The sequence below is a fragment of the Notolabrus celidotus genome, chromosome 18 (assembly GCF_009762535.1).
Source record: "Notolabrus celidotus isolate fNotCel1 chromosome 18, fNotCel1.pri, whole genome shotgun sequence".
Lineage (NCBI taxonomy): Eukaryota > Metazoa > Chordata > Actinopteri > Labriformes > Labridae > Notolabrus > Notolabrus celidotus.
In genome coordinates, this window is record NC_048289.1 from 26,164,883 (window position 1) to 26,184,005 (window position 19,123).

Sequence of the window (19,123 nt, forward strand, 5' to 3'; positions counted from 1 at the left end):
AATTCCATATATGTTCTTTCATAGTTTTGATGTCTTCAGTATTAATGTACAGTGTTTCAAATAATTAAAATAAATACAAACCCTTGAATGAGAAGGTGTTTCCAAACTTTTGACTGGTAGTGTAGATCAAATGTGTTGTATTGATTAATTATAGATACATTTTATTGAATTATAAAAAATGAAATGTTAGTGTAATCGATGAGAATATGTATTATTATAATATAATTTGTTAGGTTTTTTTTGTTTTAATTCTGCTTTGGGAATAACTAAACTGTTTATGCAAATAAAGCAATGAACTTGAAAACTTGAACAGTGTGTGGAAGTGATTTAGATTTTAGCTCTAAACACTATTTGCATTATTTTGTAAAAGAATAAGTCATTGGATTTCATAACATGGGATTTCATAAAGAGTAGTGATAACACACATGGCTCTTTTTTGTTGCCCCACATGGAAGACTTGTTGATTGTGATATTAAAGTCATGTTTCACTTTTTCTCTACGGTCTAAATCTTGCTCCAGTATCACACTGCAGCTCTTTGGCTTTTATGTTGAAGCATCTCACCATTTGAAGAGAGGCCAGAGGTCATCCGTCATCCTGAGACTTCAGTGCTGGGTTTAAAAGAATCCTGGAATCGGAGCTCTTGTTCAGTATTTCCTCCTCTGATGTGCGGACATTAAAAGCTGCAGCTCCAGGGCCGTTTGAGAAACCCTCTTCTGTTTACAGATGCATATTCTTTACTCCTCACTTTTGTTGACTTTGGCGTGAGAGCTCAGACTCACAATGAAGCGATGAATAACATGAGCGATTTAAAGGCTGATATGAACTGTGGTAGAAAGAGAGAGCTCCATGTTTTTATGCATGGAAGGAAATGAAATAAGGACTGTGAAATAGAAAGGGAAATATTCTTCTTTTATTCACAAGGGGAATAAAAATATGTAAATTAAAAAAATATCCAATGACTTATCATTGAACTTTTTTATGCAAGGTAATGTGCAGCCTCAAAGAACGTCATGGTCTAACTGCATAATTTACAAAGTTTCTAAAATACAAAAAAAAGCCTTCAAGCATGATTAGATAAACATAAAAGTAGAGCTTTGAATACAAGTTTGAACTAAAATGAAAATGCATTACAACCTTCACTGAAAAAAAGCAATGACATACTTTAATAAAGGCGTTTTTTAATATTTGAAATTACTTGTTCCTTGCGTAAGAGCACTGAAGGTTTCAAATTTCCATTTCACCCTTGTGCATAAGACCAAAAATGACTTCCAAAACTCGATTCAATGTCACAAAATCACGACTGTATTATCTCAGAATTTTGTTCAGAGGATTTTAAAAAGAGGGTAAAACTCTGCACAGAATAAAGCTGAAACATCCCTGAGGATCTCAAAAGTTAAAACAATTCTGAGCGGCTTTAAAATCCAACTTTTTCATAAAGTTTTGGCACAACAACTGAATTATTAAAGTTATTTAAGCAACTCCCAAGACACTTTGGAAGAATGATTCCAAAGGACAGCCACTCAAAGACGTCTTTTGTGTATAAAACGCCTCAAGCGACAGTTTGGAGCTCAGCTGTGGGCCTAAAATACTCAAATGTGATTAATAATCTCAATATTTCAGGGTTAGAATATGAAAAGTGTGAATCCAGGAATCTTAAAAGAGAGTGGAGTTCTCCGTGATGACAGTATCAGATCAGATGTGAACCAGGACAGGCCGTCACACTGATCCTGGAGGTTTGTCCGACATTCAATCCACGCACAGGTTGAGAGTACATGTGTGTGTGTTTGTTCCCCTCTTTCCTCCTGACTGTAACAGCTGGCTCCGCTGCACCCCTTTCGCCCTCTGATATGAAACTCCGTATCCGGTCGGACACTTTACGAGGATGTCGAGCCGTTTCAGGTCTCCCGGTCTCCCGGCCTTGGCTAAATCCCTCAGCCCCTCTTTTTTATGGAGGGAGGATGGCAGCGAGGGGAAAAGGGGGCCGCTTGTTTCTGCGAGTGCGGTGATGGAAATGTAACCAAATACCAAAACTAGGGGTAAAGGGCGGAAGGGGAGCACATGTTGACTGACAGGTGCAGAGGTGGCCTGTTAAAGACAGCTTACAGGAGGGATGGAGATTGTGCTTAAAGCCAGCAGATCCACGAGGCTTTCATTGAAACTTAAATCCAAATATCAGGCGGAGTGCACCGCCACCTAACGAGACGTGTTTGTGTGTGGCTCCATCGTCCATTTGGAGTCGATCACTTTTGAATTGAGACGTTAGGAGGAGGAAATGATGACACAGGAGACAGAGTTACAATCACGATGTGTTTTATTGTCAGAGAATATCTGCCCTTGTGTTTCTCACAGAGGTTAAGTATTCTCTTTTGTTTTGGTGCTGAACAACCGTGTTGAATTAACCGTGTTGCATTATATAAATGAGCCATCAGTGTGTTTGCCGAGCGGCGAAATACAATGAGGCGTACAAACTGTCAAGTAACAGGTTTGAGGTCAAAGTCAAAGAACAGCTTTGTTAGAATAAGTTGATATTCACTCTATTTTTATACTCTGAAAGCTAACTTACATCCTTTGATAGCAGGATGTGCGCTAAAAGTGGACTCTTAAAATCATCAAACAACTCACGCTTTTGTCAGTCGATCCTCTGAACTCTTGGTTTTGAGCGGCATCATGTGTGATCAGTTCTGTACAGGAGCAACAGCATGAAAGGCAGGAAACGGACGAGCACATCTCGACGGCTTGATTTCTTGTTGTTTTGACCCCATCAAGTTACCCACAGAGGTCACCAGAGGTCAGAACAAACAGGTCTGCTTTTTAAAGTTGGTGAAAAAACTGATAAAGCAGATTCAGGTTAAAGATCTGTGTTTGGATTTGGCGGGCTCAGGATTTCAGAAGGGGGCTGCGAGCTGAGCTGCTGATAGCTGAGCTGCTGATAGCTTACTGTTGTTGATGCTCAGCTTCACTTAAGATAAAGATTCCATCACTGCTTAATATTTCAAACATGAGCCAAAATGTCTACATAGCCTCCTTCTTAACACTTCAGCCTGATTTATACTTCTGTGTCGAATCGACGGCATCCCTAAGCAGATGCCTACACACGTAGCAGACGTGCACCTCCTCCAAAATGTAACTACCCCTAGAATTGACGCCGACTGCAAGCCCTGTGATTGGTCCGCTCGTCCCGCATCTACAGCACTTCTGGGAACCCCACTCAACGACCGCACATTGGCCGTGTATTTCATCTCCTCCTCTCTATTCTTCATGCAATCACGTCTGTATAATAAACAGCAACATGTATCAGCTGTAGATTAACAGAACACGCTCTGAATCGTTGTTGAAAAGTAAACAGAGATCGTAGCGGGGCCGGAAGCAGGGGACTGGCTGTCAGAGAGACCACACTGCCCTTGAGGGTTTCGGCTGAGAATTGCTGCGTGACACGGACGCATCGACGCAGAAGTATGTGGTGCTCATGTCCGTGTCGACCACTGCTGCAGAAGTATAAACCAGGCTTAAATAGTTCAAAATAAGGATCTTTCTGGTGCTACCTCAAGGTATTTGGGGTCTGCAAGCTGACTTTAGGTTAGCTTGTTTCTGTTTCCAGAGAACAGATGGCTCAAATCTTTTCTCTATTTCAACAATATAATTTTAAATAATGCTGACATGATTTTAAGTAACTAGAAAGTTGCTGACCTGTGATTCTTTTGATGTCTTGTTGACGCCTGCTCACATACAAGACTGATGAATCTGCATCCTGCATGAGAAGCATGAGACCTGTGGATAAAGGAGCTTTGATGAGGCGGTAAATTCAACTCAGAATAAAGTGTTGCCTTGGATTGAACCGTCACATTAGATTCGACCGACAATTCAGAGTTGGAAGCAGCCCTTACTCTGATAGTCACGTATATATCCTTTTCCTCTATGTTGCATTTGTATGATCTGCAGAGAGAGATCTCAGTGTGGATCCATAGGAGCAATTTACACTGTACAAGGTCATTAAACATCAGTCATGTACAACACTGAGAGGATCTGCTGGGCCCCTACATAAATAAATACAGAATATATACAGTGAGAGCACACACGCTTTGAAATGATTACAACCGGGTGTAATGATTCGGTGTGTTTTCTGTTACGTTTTGATCCGATCACTTCCAGCTCATTTCCTGATCTGCTTTGAGCAGCGCTGGGTTGAATTAAACACAGATTAAATAATGTGTCCATCATCCAGCTGCTCGGAGAAGAAGTGGTTAAAGGAGACACGCGGGACTTAAATTAAGGCTAGCTAGCTCTGCAGTGTGAGAGGTAAAGAAGAAGTTGCAGGTAGAGCGGCGTTCTCTGGGTCTTTGCGCGCTTTTTTGCAGGTGAGTGCGAGCAGCAGCAGCATGGGCAGGTGCCACAGGCTGCAGAAGAACAGCTTGCGGGCGCTGTTGCGGTCTCCTTTGCGGTAGAAACGGAAGGCCAGGTAGCTGATGTACAGATTAATGGGGAGGGAGATAACGGGGAAGGTCCAAGTGGTGACGTCTAACACGGGGGCTAACGACGACAGGCCGATCAGACCCAGGCTGTGACGCAGGGCCACTCGCTTGCACATGCTGGGGTGGGTGACGGACATCATGCGGTAGCCGCCGCGAGAGTAGTCTTCCCTCAAGTTCCAGCTGAGGGCGTTGAAGTGGGGGAACTGCCAGCTGTACAGGAAACCACCCAGCAACAAAGCACCTGCAGGGGGGAGACAGAGGGGGAGATGAAAGAGAGAGGAGGGAGAGGATTAATGATCTGAGAGTGAGGGACTTAAATTAATGTGCTGCTCCTTTAATTCACACTCAACAAGCCGAATTAAAGGCCAAGTGCCGCTATTAAACTTTTATGTTGTGAACTTAGGAATAAAGCAACAATTTTTGGTATTAAGAGAGGTAATTTCACAAAACTTAATCCTTGTTAAACCTTTTCATAGTTGTGGAAAAAACAGAACTCACACAAAGTAAAGCTTTAAAGTAAAACCAACAATACTGCAGAGTTTATTAAGTCATGTCGGGCTGCATCTAGCACACATTTCTTAATCCATTAATCTGCCCTTGATTGGTTTTTTAATTGAGAGTCATTTTCGGGGGGCTTTTATTGCCTTCATTAGATACAACAGCTGAAGAGAGACAGGAAGTGTGGGGAGCGGTGTGGGTGGAGACATGCAGCAAAGGGTGGAGAACCTGCGTGTGCTGCAACAAGGACTGTACCCTCTGCACATGAGGAACATGCTTCAGCAGCTGAGTCTAACCCACGCCTCCCGCCTCCTGTTCGTCATTTTCATGATGAATCAATTCCCAAAGTCTATAAAATGAGAGCGTGGGTTCAGCTCAGTTTGTGGAGCAGGCGCTCAACATACAGAGGCTTCAGTTCCTTGATGCAGTGGCTGTAGGATCACTTCCTGTAGCAGTATTTGGTGCATGTCATCCCCCACTCTTCACACATTTCCTGTCTCTCTCAAGCTGTCAGACCAGATAAAGGCACCAAGCCAAGGATAATGCTGGAAAAAGAAAAAAGTATTAAGTAAAAAATAATTATTATTATTTTGAAATTGCGTTTATCAATTGTTTGAGCAGCAGAATGTCAAAACATTAAAGATTTGGGAAAAATAAAATGTTTGGTATTCCTGCCAAAAAAAGTTTTTTATTAAATATCCATTAAAGTAGTTTTAATGACTTCTCTTTTGACTAACTAATTGATAAATGCTGCATGTCAGTACATTTAGCAACAAGCCTTTCCAGATTTGACCTCAGTATTATTATTATTTTAAAGTTGTGTTTTATTATTTAATAATATATATTTTGAAAGAATTGTATTCCTTTCAAAATATCTTTAATTTCTTGAATTTGCCTTGTGTGATTCTATGACACTTGTTTTATTTTGCAGCCTGTGTAAAGCACAGTATCTGTTTTTTGAAAAGTGCTCTGGAAATAAAAGTCATCATTATTATTACTATAAAGATATTAATATTATTATTACAAAATTATTTGTATTATTATAAAACTATTATTAATATTATTATTACTATTATCCTTATTATTATAATTACTTTTACTAATGTAATTTTCATCACTATTATTATCATTATCATCCTTATTGTTATTATTATATTATTATTATCCTTATTATTATTATTATTATCATCATTACTTTTTCTTTGGCAAAGATTAGTTAAATAAAAATAATAAAAATATGCACTTTAATTTAAATCAGAGAAACAACTATAAATTTTTTCCTCTCAATTATCTCATCTACTATAAGAGCAATAACAATTTTAAAAATGCTGATACTTTTTACTGCTTCCTTCTTGCAAATAGTCAGCTGCTGTAAGAAGCATTGAACAAGTGGTCATTATCATCAGTGTAACATTTAATAGTCTAAATTTGATGATATGATTTGACCAATTAAAACTAACAAGAAACCAAATACCCCAGCCCCCTTTGGTTTTCAGTGCCAGTGGTCTGTGTGTCACTCTGTGTGCGAGGGTGACACACAGGTCTACTAACGGTCATATTCACTGTGAGTACTGAACAGAGAGTGCAGAGAAACAGCAAAAAATAATAAAAGAATCATCTGCTTTTAAATGTCTGTACTTTGTTCTGAGGAGATTTTAAGAGCAGATAAAATGCACAGACTTTGTTTATTCGGCTAAATCATTAGAAAAGATTGTGATTTAAAGACGACAGCATTGGAACCGATAACCGTCTCTTGAAATGGTCTGGAATCAAATGAAATAGAACTCCTTTCATTGTCCAGATCAAAAGCCAATAACTCCATTAAACATGCTCTGAGATCCAACCCAATATTTGTCTCATGAACATAGACTTGTGTGAGCACTTCTCAGGGACACGCCAGCCACATTATGAAACACACTTCACCCAGTTGCCATAACAGAACACTTAACGTGTCCAACAAACAAGCTGAATAAGCCTCTCAGTCTCCATGTACTGATGTAGCACTTCATTCTTTTGGCAGATGCTCTGGTGTAAAGCACCTTACAATAAAAGCATTCACAGTCTTCAAGAAGGAGAGCACTAACGGAGCTGGAGGGAGTCTGGGCCGAGCAAAGAGAGCCTACAGAAGAGTGAGGCGAACTTGGATTATTTATGACAGCGATTGGCAATTATCAAAACTGAGTATTGACTCAAAATTACTTTGATTCCAACCAAAAGTCCAAACTCCTGAGACATTTCATTTTACTGCTGCAGAGAAACATAATGCATGATGAGCTGTATGGGTTCAGGTCACTTTGGCGGGGCAGAATGGGTGGATCCAGGAGCTGGTCAGGGTGGTCTAGGCCACTCTTCAAATTTGATTGCCAACCTCAAAATCCTAAATAAATGATTTGGGTTTGGTTGCACTCAGCTGCAAGGAGCTTTCCTTGTATTTCAACGAGGCACATTTTGAGTATTTTGACCATAGATTGTATAATAAATGGACTTAGTATCCGGGAAGTCACCCATCTGGAGGTTGCCAGAGTATTTCAAAACTGTGATTCCTCATGATTCAAATTTGAATCTATGGACAGCTTTAAAAATAAACAGTTGGTCTAGATCAAGCGGAGACCGGAGGTTGCCGCTTGAGGCTGGCCCTGGAAGTACCGGAAAGCAGATCTTTACAACAGAAATAAAACATGTTTACAGTCTGGTACAAAAGACGAGTGTAGTCTGGATAGCTCATTTCTCGATTGGCACACACTGTCCGGGGTGAATTTTTTCCTAACGCTCTAATTCCAGAGATATTGAGATTACGAGTCTTCCAATGAGAGGCATATATAGCTCGACAGCAGCAATATGGATGATTGGCCTCAAAACAGCGCTTCAGAAACAGATGGGTGACGTCACGTGTGACGTCACGGATACTACGTCCATTACTTATACAGTCTATGGTCTAGATACAACCGAATTCACCAAATGATAGCCAAAAATTAAGCATTCAACATTTGATTTGATGGCCTTAAAGCTGGGGTTGGTAATCAGATTTAGATACCCTTTTTGCCATACTGGTTAAAATGATCTTTATGTCCTGATGGCAATCAATACATGATGTGTTCCTAAAAAAGAGTGAAAAAAAACTGCTATCTACAGCCGGAGTAAACCTGGGAAAACACCAACCAATCACCGTTTTTTGGCTCCCCAAATTTTAAACCAATCAAATCCCGTCCAGCCGTTCTGCCCTCCTCCTGCGCGTACATTTCCCCGGCGGGCACTCCTCCGAGTCCCCGTCTCCTGCCTCTACTTCCCCTGACTGTATTTACTGCCCCTCTCGCTCGTCCTCGGGCCTGTCCCCTCTGACCTGATGAGGTGCTTTGCTCAGGACTGTAGTCCGGATCAGAGTCTAAAAAGCTCTCACCAACAAGCAGAATAATTAATGACGTTCAGTAAGTCCTACAGAAAATATATATATTTATTGTAACGTCCGTCCGGACGCTGTAGTGATGACGAGCCGATTCCTGAACACGTTGATCTTTAATAACCGGTCACTGTCGGCCGTGATCACAACAACCAACAAAACAACAATCAATGTTTGAATGAATGAAAAACTTCTCCTCTCCTCTCTCCCACTCGCACACTCTACACCTCTCCTGATGCCTTCACTGACCGTCAACACTGTAGGAATTAAGAACATCTACACTGAACACGTTTAACAAACAGTAGAGCTGTTACTGTATTATATATGTGTTATAACTTTTCTCCTGATATCGTGTCACCGGTACAACTGGATAATGCTAGCATGATAGTTGTGAGTACTAACAGCAGCCATGTTTGTTTGTGTTTTTAACTTTCACTATGATAATGTTTTGGTGAGGACCGGTTTTGAATCAGTCACGATCATATGGTCGAGAATCAGCGGCGCTCGTACATGTGAGCGGGGGGGCGTCGTTTTGGAGGAGCTCCGAGGGAGGAGGGGAGGGGTTAGACGGAGTCATGAGGAAAAGCTACATTCAAATTCATGCTGATTTTCTGAGACTGCCAACCCTAGCTTTAACAACTAGCAGGAAGCCTAATTAGTTTCAAAAGTAAATATTTGCTAATGGGAGCACATTTCACTCCAAGCTAAACAGACAAATCTGGCCATATGAACTCTATAAACTCTGATAAGAGTGCAACTATTTGTCAAAACCATCTTACTGAGATGCCATTTTGCATCCATACTATCTCTGCAGAGAGTTGTGCATGTAAAACAGCAGTAGCTGAAGTTACAGCCATGCTGTGTGTAATTTCAATAATTGATGACTTGTCAACTATTCAAATAGTCTTTAGTTGCTGCCTTCAATCCAAAGTAGACCAGGCATTCAGTTCACAATTAACATGTTGGGTTTGTATCTCTCACCTAAGATCAAAGCAATCATAAAACAGCTGATGAGACTGTTGTTGAAGTCGTGGTTCTTCTAACTGACTGCTTAGTTTTAATGTGCTGGAAACAAACTTTATAAAATTCTGACTGATGACTACAAAAAGCTGGAAATCTGTGCTTGATTAGTGACTTTAATAGTTAATGATAATCTGTCACCTGAACAACTTTCTCTTAAACATTTTGAGAGTGCCCAATAACGTCTCATACTGTATTTCAGCTGGTGATTCATACCTGGCTCCAGACAACCTGTAGCAGCCGTCCAGCCCATGACCGGAGGAATCGCGCCCACAAACGCTCCCACCCAGGTGTTGGAGATGCTAAGCCTCTTGAGTGGAGTGTAGCAGCAGGTGTAGAGGAAGATGTTGAGGGCACCCAGGAAGCCCGTGAGGGGGTTTACCACCAACGTGAGCAGGGCAATTCCAGGAATCCCACAGCCCAGAGCAAAGCAGACCGCATGGAGGGGGCTGATGTGAAGAAGAGACACAAAAAAAGAGGCAAAGAATGTGAGAATCTGTTCAATCAGGGAAGAAGGGAAAAATGCACAAAGATGAAGACACTTCGATAAAATGTCGGTTACAATACACAGATCAGGCTCAGACAAAAGCCTGTCACTGCCCCGAGAACTGCAGGATGATAAAGGTTTGTGGGCTTGTGCAGACAGCAGATAGGACAAAGATAGCCCCACATGTTTCACAAACACACATACACACACATGTAGATCTATGGGGGCCACACACTGACAGTCAGCAACCGTGCATGGCCCTATCTTAAAACGGGAAGCTCATCTGATAAGAGTTTGTTCAGAAAAAAGTAGAGATGAAGAGCGTGCGCACACTCCAGAGATCAAAACTAGCAGAAGAGAAACCACCAAGGCTCAGGCTTTTAGCTGGATGAAGACTCCCTCCTCCTCCTCTTCTTGTCTTTTATTGAAAGCAGTGATGGCGAGGTCTGGTTCAAATTCACCAGTAAATGCTCCATAAATTAAAGAGAGGGAGAGATTAACATCTTGACCAAACGCAGACCGTTTTCTTCAAAATGCAGACAGAACTTTTTTATTTTGGTGCAGCGAGATCGAGGCATTAATGTGATTAGTGGTGTTGTGTCTGTTTTATGTGGGCTGAGGTGGGGCCGTGCAGGCGGACTATGGGCTGTCGACAATGTGGCTGTGGGCTGGCTCAGCTGGGTTCAAGAGGGGAGGGAGTGAGGGACATCGCCTGAGGTGGATTTACCGTCCGATACATCTGATCTCGAGTCCTTTTCACACACGCACTCCTTGAAGTAATATTGAAGATTTGAGGACAGCTTCACCCTGAAATGTCCCATGATTGGTTATTCTCATGTCCCTCACAGCAGGAAGTTTCCCTCCTCAGACTGAGAGGGAAATCCAGGGTTGTTTGCGTTCACACATGCAGCTCACCCTAAAAAAAAATTTCTTAATACATGTGTGACAACATTTAAGGTCAGGTAAGGAATGTCAAGGCCAGAGATTAAAATGTTTACAACAGGGAACCAAGGGTAAACCACTTTTTAGATTATTCTCCTGTTCAAATGTTCAAGCAGTCATGGGAGGAAAACAAAACCAGGCAAAACAACAAGTCTGAACTTTCCTAATGTGGAAGAGCCTTAAAATATAATGGCTTTAGTGGAATGTCTGAGAATAAACTTTAAAGCCATCAAAGACTAGACAGACAAAATAAAGATAATTTTTAACAACCATGCACAGATTGTTTTTATATTGAGTGAAAAAAGCAGGAGCAGTTGTAAAATTTAGATATTAAGGAAAATCTGAAGAGACTTTTACTGAGAGAGATCCCATCCCAAAGTTTTCCTTGCCAGTCAGACTGAATATTTTGTGGAAATAGGAAACATGGAATAAATGATTAACTTGAAAGAGAGAGCTGAAGAGAGATGAGAAGAATGAGAAAACAAGTTGAGCTGGAACTTGAAGGAAAGAGTTTTCTGTGTGATATTTGGACCATATTGGTCAGAATAGAGAACGGCCTCGATGATAAGTCGACCACCCTTTGAAAAAAGACTTTTGGAGACCTCATATGTATTTTTTTAATATATAGAAAACTATTTTAATTAGCAATGATGATAAAACAACCAAACTGAATGTCTTGTGGTAAGAGCAAAATAAGTAATTGTTCATCCTGCTACTTGATTCTGACTGTCCCAAAAATGGGGTTACTTTTATGGGAGGTTATTTCAGGTATTTTTAAATATGTGTTGGGGAACAGCACTTCCTGTTTTTATTTAAAGAGAAACATAAAGGAAAAGACAAAGAAACACAATCTCTGCATTATTATCAAACATACTATAATTGTTATCCCTTCCCCCATCACTTACTTTAACCCTCCCTGTCCCATCAAAGTTACTAACCATAGACCTCTCTGGAGTCCCTGAGCTCCCTTGTCTCGTAGATTCCTCTGGATCTCTGCCAAAGACAACCTTCTACTACAACTACTACTATCTGTCTCACCACTATGATCTCTCTTTCTCTCTTCATCTCCTCTATCCCTCTTTCCAACCCCAACTCGGTCTCAGGAGTTGTCTGTCTAACATGAGTCTGGTCCTGCTGGAGGTTTCTGCCTGATAAAGGAAGTTTGTCCTTGCCGCTGTAACTTGCTAAATGCTGCAAAGTGCTCTGCTCATGTTGGATTAAGATGAGATCAGATTGAGTCCTGTCAGTAAGAGGGGACCGGATCTTATCCCGTCTTGATGTTGGGTCTGTGTTAATAATTTAACATAGAGTACGGTCTAGCCCTGCTCTGTTTGTAAAAGCGTCCTGAGATAACATTTGTTGGGATTTGGTGCTGTACAAATACAGATTGACTACTACTGTAAAACACGTCTTAACAGCTTAATTCTCTGGAAAAACGAGGGACACCAACCTGGAAATAAGATATGAGATAGTAATCTGAAGTGAAACAACTGGAACAACTTGGCCAGAAGAAGTAACTGAAGAGGACTGGTCAACCCCAAAAGCAGGGATTTTCCAATTTAATGTAAGAACCAACAAAAAAAAACAATCTTCTGGCTTATAAATTGCAATTTGTCCCCTCGCTTCAAAGACTAAAACGAATCATCCATGCTGTTCTCCTCAAAAGCTGAAAGCTTTACATGTTGAAGCCTCAGATGCTGTAAATACACAACTAAGGTGAGCAGACAGTCTTCCTCATTTCACTGAAGAACACTCAAAGGTGGTGAAGATGTACAATATTGCACCCCTGACATACAGAGACAGACCTTTTCCTCCTCTGCTAACCTCATCCTCCTAAGTCAAACTCTCACAGTGACCCAAATGTGGAAGAACAGCGTCATTTGGCCAAACATGAAGCACTGTCCTGACGGAGACACAGAGAATGTGTAAAATGTGGCTTTGTGAAGGCTTGTTTGACAGGACGGTCCAGCCTCACATCTGCTCGCTGTCTCTACAAAAGATCACGTGAGTGAGAGAGAGGAGACAAAGAGCTCTGAGGAGATCTAATGTTTCAGAGACAGACACACGCCTTCTGTCAGAGACAGGCTGAAAGTGTTTAGACGGGGAGGGCGTCTTCAGTCGGCTTTTCAAGGAGCATGAGAGTCCACGTTTAAACAGGATGTCAGTGCAGAATTCCTGAAAGTAGGATGAGATAGCTGCAGGTCAGGGTCTACTTATGTTACTCACAAGCTGTTGAGTCATAAAGTGGTTCTCCTGCTGGTAGAAATCAATAGGAAACAGAGGTATACGTACTCTTACGTAGTGGTTTGGTTGTTTTTGTTCTCCCTGAATAAAAGCCAAAAGCAGAGATATGAAGCTCTTCCTGTCGGACTGAAATGCGAAGGAGGCAGCTTCCTGGCAGAGACAATGGCTGAAGGGGACATGCTGTTTGTTTGTGTGTCCTCTGGTTCATGCATCAGTAAGTATCTCTTTGACTGCCTGCGACTCAAAAGGTGGCAGTCGCCTGAAGAGGAAGGTAGAGACGGGCAGATCCAGAGCGTGGCGACGCTCACAGTTCACTGAGCGCTAATGCAGAGGTTATCTGAGATCTGAGCGGAGGAGGAGGTAGCAGAGTGAGGACGGTCAGGAGGTAAACTACACCCTGACCCCAACCTCATCCCTCCTCCCTTATCTGACAACATGCTATCATTACAGCTGACAGGTGTAAAGCAGAGGATCGTCACTGCAGCCATGCATAGCTTTTACTGGTATCAACACCACAACAAACGAGAGCTGGAGGTCAGAGTTTCTTGGCCTTCGAGTAAAACTACTTGGCAGACAGTCAAAGCTCCTCTTCTTCATGCACTGACTTACAAGTTGGTAAACTTCTGTATTTTTGTGAGTGGTGTCCAACATTTGACGTGACTCATTTTCTGTCTGCCGGTCATTTACATCCTTTAGGTTACTAACCATAGATCTTTCTTGGAGTCCCTGAGCTCCCTTGTCTCGTAGGTTCCTCTGGGTCACTCTTTTAGACGTTCTGCTGCTGTGGACGTGCCAGACTCCAGCTGCTACAACTACTACTATCTGTCTCACCACTATCATCTCTCTCTCTCTCTCTCTTTATCTCCCTCTATCCCTCTCTCCAACTCCAACACAGTCGAGGCAGATCTCTGTCTGTCATGAGTCTGGTCCTGCTGGAGGTTTCTGCCTGTTAAAGGAAGTTTGTCCTTGCCTGCCACTGTAACTTGCTAAATGCTGCAAAGTGCTCTGCTCATGGTGGATTAAGATGAGATCAGACTGAGTACTGTCTGTAAGATGGGACTGGATCTTATCCTGTCCCTGAGCTCCCTTCTCTCGTAGGTTCCTCTGGATCTCTGTCATAGACAACCTTCTACTACAACTACTATCCGTCTCATCACTATCCTCTCTCTCTCTTCATCTCCCTCTACCCCTCTTTCCAACCCCAACTCGGTCTCAGCAGATGTGTGTCTAACATGAGTCTGGTCCTGCTGGAGGTTTCTGCCTGTTAAAGGAAGTTTGTCTTTGCCACTGTATTATTATTAAATGCAGCAAAGTGCTCTGCTCATGGTGGATTAAGATGAGATCAGATGAGAGTCCTGTCTGTAAGATGTGACTGGATCTTATCCTGTCTTGATGTTGGGTATTTGTTAACAATAGAACATAGAGTACGGTCTAGACCTGCTGTTGTGATTTGGCGCTATACAAATAAAGATTGATTGATTGATTTTGTTTGTAGGTTAACTGGTTGACGTTAGTTGGCATCTTGGAGCCGGCTTCCCACCATGCAAAGTGTGACCAGTACACAGGGCATTTGTTTACTGTGATGGTGTGTGCATTGGCCCACTTTACAATATGGCATCATGAACACAAAAAGACCCAAGGGGAAAAGTGCAACAATGATCATTTTATCATTTAAATCAGAACAAAGCTAATCAGCTACACGTGTGACAGCACTATGGCTCAAATACCCACATTTCCTCTTCCATAAAAAGCTGTGAGGTTATGTTTTACCCGCGCAAAAATGTCCCTCAGCAGGAGAGAGGACGAATGAGGTCAGTGAGCACAACAACAGTGGCTCACTCCGTCATCTGCCCAGAATGAATTGTGCAAAAAAAAGAAGAAGCCTAGAAGGCTCAGTTTGCTGTCATGTGGAGCTGCTCAGTTGCTTTAAACACTGAACTGAACTCACGCTGAGCTGTTGTGTCACTCTCCTCTTGTGAGACTACAGTCGCTCTTCACTGTCTTTTTAAAGTCATGATGAAAACACGGCTGGAGGCTAAATTTATCTTACAAAAAAAACACAAGGTAAATGCAGTTTAACGATGATGAAAGATGGGCCACTGTACCTGATTTGTCCTCTGACGAGGGGACGGTTCTTCGTCCGGTTCATGTTGGAGTCGAAGGGCACCTCGAAGTACTGCAGAGACAGAGGAACAAAGAAGGTCACACACAACATCCAACTTCTTCCATGCACACACACTTCATCAGGGAGCAATGAAAATTTTTCATTCTGGATCCTTGAGTAGATTTTGGACAACACAGCAGATGCACATTTGTTTTTATGTGGTTCTTGCACACCTCCTACATGACAGCTCAAAAGGTACAAACGTGGATTGTAAAATTGGGAATTTCAGCAGCTCTGAAACGCAACAGTTAGATCAGAGGAAGCACAAGTTGCTATCACAATCATTGGTTGCTGTTGGCTCATCCACAGAAATGCAATTAGTGGATTTATAACGATGTAAGGACTCTCACTGCCTCCGTGAGTCTCTCTCTGCAACATCTGGAGAGGACCAAAAATGCGAGGAGCTGCTTAAAACTCAACAAACCTCTGAACCAAGTCCTCACCCTTTCCTTGCAGAGTAAATGGACTGGAGGTGGGAGGTGGAGCGCGGAGCTGTTGGGTGGGAGGTGGTGCTGGTGGTGCTGGTGGTGCTGGAGGTTGGGGGGGCGTTCTGGGATACAACTATGTGAAAAACTACTTATACTCCTGTTTTATGATCTGCTCTGGAGGAGTACGCTTCAAAGTGCTCCCATGAGATTGGCAATGTGTGACTAAAATGCAAACACATGGGGTGCTTAAACGCAGGAACTGGCTAATCTGTGTGTGTGTGTGTGTGTGTGTGTGTGTGTGTGTGTGTGTGTGTGTGTGTGTGTGTGTGTGTGTGTGTGTGTGTGTGTGTGTGTGTGTGTGTGTGTGTGTGAGCCAACCAACGTAGATGTGTGTGTGTTTGCCTGCCTGCATAAGAGCCTTTGACTAATGAAGAAACCAGATAAAGCACTTAGACCAAGAAATATCTGGATCCATATCTCCTGATATATGGTCCACATTAAATATCTAATAAACAGATAATCTACTTTTCTCTTTTTAAACCCCGGCACCAGGATTCATTGCACTCAATACGTCTAAAAGGCACCATACTATATACTAAGCTCCTGGTGGAAGGCCAAGAGTTTCATTTCATATGGATTTCTATTTTGTAGAACATTAGGCTCGGATAAGACATTTAGGTCTGATGAACAAGATACGTCACAACGCTGGAGCGGGAGTTGGAGTTCAGTTTCAAGTACAGAGCCTCAGAAAACCGATCAAATGTGTTTCATAGAATATATTATTTCTGAAATGAGACTCTGAGGAGCGCTGGGCAACAAAACCCTCAACAGCAGTTCTAGATAATATTTACATCAATGACAAGGATGGACTTCAGAAAATGTATAACTGACAGGGGAAAGAGCCAATCAAAACAAAGTTTGAGTAATAGATCCCTGAATATGTAGGCAAGGTTATGCATGTAAGAGAATTGTAATCAAAATAATAATGAAAGACTGTACTGATGTTGGAAACAAGGCCTTTGTTTCTTGTTTTGTTTGTCTTTTCTTTTTTTGTGTGTGTGTATCTTATCTTATCTTACATCAGGTGTACTGTTCCTGTTATTGTCTTTCTTGTTATTTGAAAATATATATATATATATCAAACAACGGAAATAGCGACCACAGGTCTGCAGCTTTTGGCCAGAGGTGGGCACAGTTGATCAAAAAATTCAACTATGATAACCGTTAATGCGTTAACGAAGACATTAACCAGGCACCAGTGGCCAAGCGGTCGAAGCGAGCCCCATATACAGAAGCTCTAGTCCTCATCGCAGAGGTCGCAACCATTTCTTGATGTCTTCCCCCACTCTCCACTCCCTGATTGTCCTGTCTCTCTTCAGCTGTCCTATCAAAAGGCAAAAAAGCCCCAAAATATAACTAAGACATTAACTTCCATTACAGTTAATCTGTTAATTCTGTTCATAATAAGTTAAGTGAATTTCAAAGTTAACGTTATAACCTGGTGAAAGTCAGACAGCCCCCAAAAGGTCCCCACGATCCAAGTCTAGCAAAAGATTTAGTCCAAACACATTATTTATGTACAGTTCCACAGATTACTTAAGATTCTCCAAAGGTCGTACGCTCTTCCTCAAGTTGTCTGCGATCCATCATTCCCTGCAAGAGCAGCATTTGGATCCTTGAATACTTGTTGCACCGATTTCTGCTACACAAGTCAGGCTGTGGCGAGAAGTTTGAACATCTTTATAAAAATGTCCACTTTCCATGGCCGGCATTAACATTATATAGATGTACACTGAAGTGAAGTCAGGTAATGCGAAAATTAAGATGTTCAAGAAAACAGAATTTGATGTGTTATAAAGGCTAAAGGTCCACATTTAAAGTTAATTTTCAAAAAGTAATGACAGTAATGAACGATAAACGGATTGATGGACTTGTGCACAGCCCTGGAATATACAAACCCATTCCCAGTTTCAATGCTTTAAGGTCTAGAAAGTGTTTGTCTCTATGAAAGGGATCAAAATAATAAATTAGTGATGTCAAGGCACAGAGAAGAGATGTTTGTAATCTTCAACGAGGAGGATATTGTTTTCTGAAGATGGAGGCATGACGGCAATTAAACAAACTTAAGTGTCAGCTCAGCTAGCAGCCTCCTCACTCAAAGTCCTGTCAGTGGATACGTTTTGATTGTTGGGTCTGTTAGTCTTCAAGAGAAGAATAATTGGTCTGCAGTTCAGAATCCTGTGAACCATGAACACTGAGGAATCATAACCTTAAAAAACTGAGTTGATGGAGCTAATGTGAGTGGCAGCTTGAATAGTTTGAATAATCTTGCCTTTTGTGATAAATACAGATATTATTTGGAATAGAAACATTTACAATGCTTCTTTTTTTTGCAGTATACTTCAGCCATAGTCTGGAGTTTAAGAGGAACATTGAGTCTCTCAGAGTATGGACCAACAAAACTCTTGCCCCAGTTTTCACAGAAATTGCAGCGACAACCATTAAAGTACAAATAGACATTTGACTTGTCGTTGGGATAAGCTCTCTTCCAGATCCCATGAAAATCTCCTTCTTCCCTTTTCAGTCTTTGGTTCAGTTGAAGAGGTGCATTAGCTAGCTAGGATGCAGAGGACTGGGTCTGGCTAATGGACAGCTGTGTTATGAGTCTGTGGGACCCCAAAAGCCCAAGCTGAGGTGTTAATTCTATTTCCTGGGTCAGGAAATGCGTCAGGAGGTCAGGGGCTGCACGAGAGAGAAATGCACTTTGTGGCCAGGCCAGAGCAGAGTGGTGCTGAACCAGGCCTCAGACGGGCCCGGGGCCAAGCCCGCTGCAACACCGCTCCCATAAAAAGCTTGTACTTAGTTTCCAAGAACATCATATAAATAAAAAAGTTAGTTTCTGTGCATAACGGAGCTCTGTGCATTGAGCCCCCACAGGTTCTTAAAGCACCTGTGCAGTAAATAAAAGGAGGAACTTTCCCAAACACAAGACCTACAGTGATGTCCTTGTTTGGATGAAGTCGTATTTAGTGAACATGGATGATCTGACGTAAATTTAAAAGTCAACCAGTCCACCCTGCTGTGTGCGCTGTGTTGTTTTTTCACAGTTTGTACACTTCTCTCTCTCTCTCTCCCTCTCTCCCTCTCCCTCTCTCTCTCTCTCTCTCTCTCTCTCTCTGCCTTTTAAGTCAGAGCTCCTCATCTGGTTCACATCAGCGGCCCTCTCAGCTCCATGTCATTATTTCCGCCCAACACTGCCATGTGTTACAGCAATGGCATTAAAGTCATCGGGCCGTTTGTGTTCTGTGTGCATGCACGTGTGCTGCTACAGGTAGGTCTACAGGTTGGGGTCAGGGTGCATCAGTGTCACACTTCAAAACAAGGACCTCTACCTGCACAGAATCCAGGTAACCACACCGTACCATTAATTAGCATAACATAATGTAGTGACAGCTCTTAGCAATAATAAATTA

At 41.9% G+C, this 19,123-nt stretch overlaps 1 protein-coding gene across 1 annotated transcript in view; it reads right to left on the reverse strand.

The window, feature by feature from the left end:
- Positions 1-2,294: 2,294 nt before the first annotated feature.
- The window catches only part of LOC117829708 (protoheme IX farnesyltransferase, mitochondrial), a 54,892-nt gene continuing 38,063 nt past the window's right edge, over positions 2,295-19,123 (reverse strand). The window contains exons 5-7 of the mRNA XM_034707338.1: positions 15,164-15,234; positions 9,602-9,834; positions 2,295-4,711 (exon numbers count right to left, since the gene is read on the reverse strand). Of these exons, the coding sequence (XP_034563229.1) occupies positions 4,278-4,711; positions 9,602-9,834; positions 15,164-15,234 (738 nt within the window). The 3' untranslated portion in view covers positions 2,295-4,277. The remainder of the gene's footprint in view (positions 4,712-9,601; positions 9,835-15,163; positions 15,235-19,123) is intronic.